The sequence below is a fragment of the Mandrillus leucophaeus genome, unplaced genomic scaffold, assembly GCF_000951045.1.
Source record: "Mandrillus leucophaeus isolate KB7577 unplaced genomic scaffold, Mleu.le_1.0 Scaffold230, whole genome shotgun sequence".
NCBI classification, from domain to species: Eukaryota; Metazoa; Chordata; class Mammalia; order Primates; family Cercopithecidae; genus Mandrillus; species Mandrillus leucophaeus.
In genome coordinates this window covers 1,050,052-1,057,143 of record NW_012102366.1, presented here as the reverse complement: position 1 = coordinate 1,057,143, position 7,092 = coordinate 1,050,052, and the positions used below count along the sequence as shown (strand labels likewise).

Genomic DNA, 7,092 nt, shown 5'->3' with positions numbered 1-7,092 from the left:
CCATATCTGCTTTGTCCACCATGGCTGCCTCCAGGAGCCACTTAGAATGTGGCTCATGTGACTGAGAAACTGAGCTTGTGATACTTTTTTTTTTTTTCCACTGGAGTCCAGTGGCGCGATCTCGGCTCACTGCAACCTCTGCCTCCCAGGCTCAAGCAATTCTCCTCTCTCAGCCTCCTGAGAAGCTGGGACTACAGGCCTGTGGCATCACACCCAGCTAATTTTTGTGTTTTTAGTAGAGACGGGATTTCACCATGTTGATCAGGCTGGTCTCAAAACTCCTGACCTCAAGTGATCCACTCACCTTAGCCTCCTAAAGTGCTGGGATGGCAGGCGTGAGCCACCGCACCTGGCCTGTGATGGATTTAATTGTAGTTGTTTTAAGCTGAAATAGCCACAGGTGGCTAGCTGGATGGGGAAGCGCCCCTTTCTCTTAAGAATTGAGAACTGCTAATGTAACATTTCGGGGCGTGGTTAGTGGGCAGGCACTTGCCTTATATGTTTGATGTCGGAAAGATGCCAGTGAAAATCACAAGATGTCCCTTGACAGTGACAAATGTCAGGAGGCTGGATCATGCCCCCGGCTGGCAGCAACGGGAGGGAGGGGGCCCCGGGGCCATTTGGCAACAGAATTGTGACTATGACTGACCCAGCTGCCCTGTGCCCGGGTCTTTTCCTCTGGCAGGGTCTCACTGGGTCCCTGTGTCCCAAGGCTGCTGACGGGGAGCTGGGGGCCACCTGAAGAACCCTCCCTGGGGATTGGGGAGTGAGTTAGGAGGAGTCGGGGGGTTGGGGGCATCTGTGGAGCACCAGTGAAGGCCCCTGCGTTGGCATCCGTGGAGCATGTGTCAGAGATGTGTGCACATGTGGGGGGTGAAACACAAGGAATCTATAACTGGAACCACTTAATATAAATTAAAAAGACGTTTTAGGCCAGGCGCAGTGGCTTACGCCTGTAATCCCAGCACTTTGGGAGGCCAGGGCAGGCGGATCACATGAGGTCAGGGAGTTCAAGACCAGTGTGGCCAACATGGTGAAACCCCATCTCTACTAAAAATACAAGAATTAGCTGGGCATGATGGTGCATGCTTCTAATTCCAGCTACTCAGGAGGCTGAGGCAGGAGAATTGCTTGAACCCAGGAGGCGGAGGTTGCGGTGAGCCAAGATTGTGCCAATGTACTCCAGCCTGGGAGACAGCAAGACTCCATCTCCAAAAAAAAAAACATTTTAATTTTACAAGAACTCAGATACAAAGACGTCCATCATCCCCATGGAAGTGGTTGTCCCTGGGGGCAGTCGGGGAATGGGCAGGATTAAATGTATATAACTCAGCCCACAAATAAGCCAGGGGCCAGGGCACTTTTGTCCCCAGACATATCTGGGGACTCCTGTCCTCACCCCCCCAATCTATACCAGGAAGGGTGAGGCACTGTCCTTTGCTGAGGCTCGGCCACTCGGTTATTGGCCATGAACCCCCCAACTTGTGAGGGTTGATGCAGTTCTGCCCTTTCGGCTGTGGGTCCTGTTAGGAACAACCACAGCGGACAGTCAGCTCTGCGCCAGCCCAGGGAAAGGGCGTGGTCATCAGTGGGAGGTGCTGACACAGAGGGGTGCTTTCTTCCTTGGCCATTGTGACCTGTTCCCCGCCCTGTCGTGGAAGGGCTGTCACGGTGGTGGAGGGGAGCCCGGACTCCATTTATCTCAGATGTGACCTTGGGCAAGTTCATCTCTGAGCTGCATTTTGGGGGATGCGGCCCTTCTCTGGGGGTTACTTGTAGGAGGCTCAGAGGAAACCTGGGATGGGGCCCAGCCACAGGGCTGCTCAGTGAATATGTTGGGGTTCTCCATGTGTTGCCCGCATTCCTTGGGGGAGTCATCTCTAGGCAGGCAGAGACAGAAGCCCCGATTCGATGAAGTGTGCCCGCAGCAGTCTGGCTTGTGTCGGGAAGGACCCAGAAGGGCCTTGCCTTAGGACTTCCATATCAGAGAAATGCCAGTGAAAATCACAAGATGTCCCTCGACAGAGTGGCAGATGTTAGGAGGCTGGATGCTACTGTAGTGAACGCTCTACACTGTAGAGTGTCGGCTCCTAGTTCACTCCTGTGTCCTCAGCGTGGGGCACTCAGTAGACAGCTTAAGAAAGGGGTTTGAATGAACGTGAACGTCTGCACGCATGTGTGCGTGGTGTGCATGCGCGGAAAGGTCTTTCCCCTCCTGGGTGTTTCAGACTGATCTCAGCATAGCCAAGTCTAGAAGTGTCTCCTCAAGGTGGGTTTCTGAAAACCCCTGAGGACACTGAGCGAGGCTGGGAGCACCCCAGACTGACACTTGTCCACACCCATCTCTTCTTCCAGGTGACAGGAGTTTCTGCCAAATCCTGTATGACCACAGCACCTGCCCCCCGGCGCCTGCCAGCCCCCCTGAGCCCCAGAGCCCAGAGCTGCCCCCTGCCCTCCCTAGCTTCTGCCCTGAGGCGGCCCCAGCCCGTTCCTCTGGGTCTCCTGAGCCCTCGCCCGCCATTGCCAAAGCCAAAGAGTTTGTGGCTGATATCTTCCGCCGGGCCAAAGAGGCCAAGGGCGGGGCCCCTGAGGAAGCCCGGCCTGCCCTGTGCCCAGGACCCTCTGGCAGCCGCTGCCGTGCGCACTCTGAGTCCTTAGCCCTGTGTGGAGAGGCAGCACCCCGGGACAGCCCCCCTGCCTCGGAGGCGCCTGCCCCCGAGCCTGGCTACATCAACTACACCAAGCTGTACTATGTGCTGGAGTCTGGAGAGGGGACGGAGCCGGAGGATGGTGAGCGGGGGGCAGGCATGTGGCAGGGCCTGGGATGGGGAAGCCAACCCAGATGGAGCCCCTGTCCTCCCTCCACCCCATCCCCACTTCCTGCCTCCCCAGAGTTCGAGGACGACAAGATCTCCCTGCCCTTCGTGGTGACTGATCTTCGTGGCCGCAACTTGCGGCCCATGCGGGAGCGGACTGCTGTCCAGGTGGGTGCGGGCGTGGGCGGGCTGAGGGCAGTCCCGGGAAGCTGCTGGGGGGCAGTTGGCACCGTCCTCTGCGCCTGCGCACTCGCCCGCAGGGCCAGTACCTGACAGTGGAGCAGCTCACACTGGACTTCGAATATGTCATCAATGAGGTCATCCGCCACGACGCTACCTGGGGCCACCAGTTCTGTTCTTTCAGCGACTATGACATTGTCATTCTAGAGGTGGGCCCAGGGTGGGCAGGGTGGGCCCAGGGCTCCCTGTACTCTGGAGTCGCCCTCAGCAGCTGGCATCATCCACCCCCAACCCCAGGTGTGCCCGGAAACCAACCAGGTCCTCATCAACATTGGCCTGCTGCTCCTGGCCTTCCCGTCCCCCACTGAGGAGGGTCAGCTCCGGTGAGCACGGGGACCCTGTCCTCCCTGTCCACTAGGGGGGCCGCTGGCAGACACTTCAGGGTGGGGGCGTGGGGCTGTGAGAAGGCGCTCCCTGTGCCACAACCTGGCTGGGCCCCTCCATAGCTTCTCCTAAGACAAAAGCCCCTCAGGGTAGTGTGGGGCCTGGTTCAGGAGCCCGGCTGTCCCAGCGCTTATCCTGTGGCCCTCTCCACTGCAGACCAAAGACCTATCACACCAGCCTCAAGGTGGCATGGGACCTCAACACAGGCATCTTCGAGACAGTCAGTGTAGGCGACCTGACTGAGGTCAAAGGGCAGACCAGGTGAGGCAGGGCTGGGGGGCAGGGTTGGGGGCGGCTGAGGCGATGAGAGCCACTCACCCCCTGGCCCCACAGCGGCAGTGTCTGGAGCTCCTACCGCAAGAGCTGCGTGGACATGGTCATGAAGTGGCTGGTGCCCGAGAGCAGCGGCCGCTACGTCAACAGGATGACCAACGAGGCGCTCCACAAAGGTGGGGGTCGGTGACCCCGTGATGGTCAGGGTCCCCAGGGTCACTTGTCCTCACCCAGGCGCTGATTCCTGAGCGCTGATGAAATGGGTGGGAAGGCTGGTAAGGAGAGGGCCGCCCAGGCCAGGCCTAGCTCAGCAGCCCTGAAGGTGTGGGGCCTGGGAGCCTCCCACCAGACTGGCCCGTCACTCGTTCACACTACAGACGTTTATTGAGTAGCTGCAGGCGAGAGGTGGAGGGCAACTCAGCAGGGTTCTTGCCTTCTGGAACCTTCTGGGCCAGAAGGAAGTCAGGTGGGGAGTGCGGCCACAGGGCTGGGCAGGCAGGGGCTCCATGCTTTGTCCCCACCTGTCCCTGTAGGGTGCTCCCTGAAGGTTCTGGCAGACAGCGAGCGATACACGTGGATCGTGCTGTGAGGGCCGGGCCGCCCCGGACACTGACTCCAACTACCTCCGCGGCCTGGGACCGGCCGCCTCCCTGGGGTGGCCTCTTCCTGGCCGGCTGGCCCACCGACTGATGACCGGCACTAGTGTTAGGCTGCGGAACCGGGCTGGGCAGGGCAGCCCCTGGTGGCCCGAGGGTCTGGACGCTTTTTATTTATGCCTATTTAAGTTGGGAAGGGGCAGAGAGAGGGCGCCCCCTGCCCCACCAGCCTGAGCGCCCTGCCTTCACTCCGAGCTGGGCATGGGCCTGGTCCCTTGTGCATTTGCCCCTTTCTTCGGCTACAGCTGTGGACGTTGCCCTCGGGGAGGTCGAATGGACCCTGTTCCCCCTGCCCTGCCCGCCCCCAGCCTCCCCACCCAGGCTGGCAACCTCCTGGCCATCCCCACTCCGTTCTTCTTCATGTAATAAATGTTTTAATTTCTGAACCTCATTGAGGTCCCGTTACTGCAGCTCGGGGCCCAGCTGGAGCCCCCGCCCCAAGGCCCCCACCAAGGCCCGGCGAGTCAGCAGTAGGCAAATATCACAGCGGAATTTATTGTTTTAAGAAAGACTACAAAAAGGTAGAAAACAGCTCGGCACACTAGACTACCACACGTGTGGACACTTTCACCGCCGGGAGAGGGAGCCCCGTGGGCACGGGGACTGGGCAGGCCGCCCCAAAAGCTGTAGCACGCGGAGCACACAAAATAGTGATTTTTATACAATAGGTCAGATTTCCATTTTTTTTTTTTCTTTTTCTTGCCATAAACATCTATCTCACAGGCTGAAAACACTGAGAAAACTGGAACAGATAAGGCCATGATGGTTGGAAAAAAACCCAACAAGTTACCAACTCCGCTCGGGCGGCGCTCACGAATCGCACAATAGTCATGGGGTGGGGGTCATACGGCACGGAGGAGAAGCACAGTCTCCGGGAAGATAGGGGCACAGAAAAGGTTCCATTACAAACCAGCGGCGGAGGGGGGGCGCGGGGGCTGGGGTCTGTGGGCACTCCCCGGCCCCGCGGCCCGCTGCTCTTTGGAAGCTGGAGGCCGTGCCCCCTGCCGCCCTCCCCACAGCCGGGCCGGGCAGTGCCCCCTTCTTGGGCTTGGGGGCAAGGGAGGGCCCAGCGGAGAAGATGCGACACCCACGGCTTTAATTGCACTTAATACCAAGAAGGGGAAGCAGTGGGGTTGCTGGGGGTAGGGGGTCCCGGGGCTGCTGCTGACAGTGGGGAGTCCCCAGGTGACGCCCACCTGCGCCGGCCCAGGGCTCAGGGCTGGGCCCAGGACAGGCTGTGCAAAGCCAGCGAGCTGAATAAGTTAACAGTTCCGCACGGGAGGGGGCCTGCCTGCCTGCCCCCTGGGGTGGTGGGAGGACGGGGCTGGGGTGAAGATGCTGCGGCCTGGGAGGGGGGCGGCCAAGGGGCCGAGCTGGATGCCCCACGGGGCACCTGGGCACGCGGCGGGTTCCTTAAGGCACGTCTTTTGTGTCAGAGTTTGCAGCTGCGGCTCCGCCCAGCCCACTGATTGTGCCGGCCCCATAGGGTAGGAGGGCCCCGGCCTTCCCTGTCTTGGAGGCCCCCTCCCTGCCCTGGCTGAGGCTGGAGCGGTGACCACCAAGCCACAGAAGCTGTGAGGGACCCTGGCGTGAAGGGGTGGCGGGGGCGGGTGGGGCGGGGAGGCCAAGGGCTTAGCTGGAGGGCAGTGCCTGCACGAAGAGGCCGCGCGCATCAGTCCGCGCCAGCTTGGCCGGCGGCTCCAGGGTCTCTGGGCCCAGCGCGGGTGACTCGCCGCCAGCCGCCAGTGAGATGTCCTGTGGCAGCTCGTCCTCGCTCTCCTCCTCCTCTTCCTCCTCCTCGTCTGGGACACAGGGGCCAAGTCAGGCTCGGGGCGGGGTGGCAACGCCCCTGGGTTCCTCCTCCTCCCCAGCCCCTCCATTGTTCTTCACCCCCGGGACCCGCGCCCTGGGTGGGAACACGCCTCGCTTACCTTTGTCGGGGTCCAGGGGATTCAGGGAGGTGGCCAGATTGGCGAACTGGAGGAAGGAGAAGAAAATGGGTGAGGGTCCGCCGCCTGGCGCCCCGCCCGCGCCCCCAGTGGCCCGCTGCGCTCACCTCGCCCATGACGGCTATGGGGGTCTCGCCCTTGGCCTGGGCTACGCGGTGCTCGATCAGGTAGTACATGTACTCGTCGTAGAGCAGCCGGATGAGGTGGAAGGAGCCGAAGCTGGCGGCGCTGCGCAGGGTCAGGTCCCGGATCACCATGGAGCTGGGTATGGCGACGGAGAGGAGACCGTCAGGCCCCGTCCGGCCCAACCCCTCCACCCCTCCCCGCTGCGATGTGCCCGGGCCTCGCGCCAGCCCAGCGACTCAGGCTGGATCCCAACACAGCCTTCCCCCCGGGCGTGCATGGTACAGAGCCCAGGGCCCCAGCCCGCCCGCCCAGCCTGCAGGCTTGGGTCGTCGTAGAAGAGCAACTGAGCCCCACAGGGGCCCAGGGCCTTCCCTGGTGCAGCCCGGGCCCGATCCCGCCGCGCGCGCACCTGTAGAAGGACCACTTGAGAAGGAAGAGCTTGGCGGCCTTGGGGAAGCTGGCGCTGCCCTGGTAGGGCTTGAGCACCTGGCTCACCACGCCGTCCAGCCAGGCCGCCCACTGCTCCAGCGAGTTCTGCTGCTGCAACGTCACCTTGAAGTCCTGCTCCAGCCGCTGCACCACGCGGTCCTCGCAACGGCACACCCACGAGGCCTGCTCCTGGGGCACACCGGGTGGGCGGGCGCCCGG

At 61.5% G+C, this 7,092-nt stretch overlaps 2 protein-coding genes across 2 annotated transcripts in view; one reads left to right on the top strand and one right to left on the bottom strand.

Moving 5' to 3' along the window:
• The window catches only part of DCAF15 (DDB1 and CUL4 associated factor 15), an 8,953-nt gene extending 4,193 nt beyond the window's left edge, over positions 1 to 4,760 (top strand). The window contains exons 6-12 of the mRNA XM_011981816.1: positions 2,322 to 2,790; positions 2,893 to 2,984; positions 3,077 to 3,205; positions 3,294 to 3,379; positions 3,597 to 3,701; positions 3,774 to 3,889; positions 4,247 to 4,760. Of these exons, the coding sequence (XP_011837206.1) occupies positions 2,322 to 2,790; positions 2,893 to 2,984; positions 3,077 to 3,205; positions 3,294 to 3,379; positions 3,597 to 3,701; positions 3,774 to 3,889; positions 4,247 to 4,302 (1,053 nt within the window). The 3' untranslated portion in view covers positions 4,303 to 4,760. The remainder of the gene's footprint in view (positions 1 to 2,321; positions 2,791 to 2,892; positions 2,985 to 3,076; positions 3,206 to 3,293; positions 3,380 to 3,596; positions 3,702 to 3,773; positions 3,890 to 4,246) is intronic.
• An 80-nt stretch (positions 4,761 to 4,840) lies between these two features.
• RFX1 (regulatory factor X, 1 (influences HLA class II expression)) overlaps positions 4,841 to 7,092 on the bottom strand; it is a 39,549-nt gene continuing 37,297 nt past the window's right edge. The window contains exons 16-19 of the mRNA XM_011981815.1: positions 6,854 to 7,077; positions 6,426 to 6,579; positions 6,301 to 6,346; positions 4,841 to 6,171 (exon numbers count right to left, since the gene is read on the bottom strand). Coding sequence (XP_011837205.1) covers positions 6,002 to 6,171; positions 6,301 to 6,346; positions 6,426 to 6,579; positions 6,854 to 7,077 — 594 coding nt within the window. The 3' untranslated portion in view covers positions 4,841 to 6,001. The remainder of the gene's footprint in view (positions 6,172 to 6,300; positions 6,347 to 6,425; positions 6,580 to 6,853; positions 7,078 to 7,092) is intronic.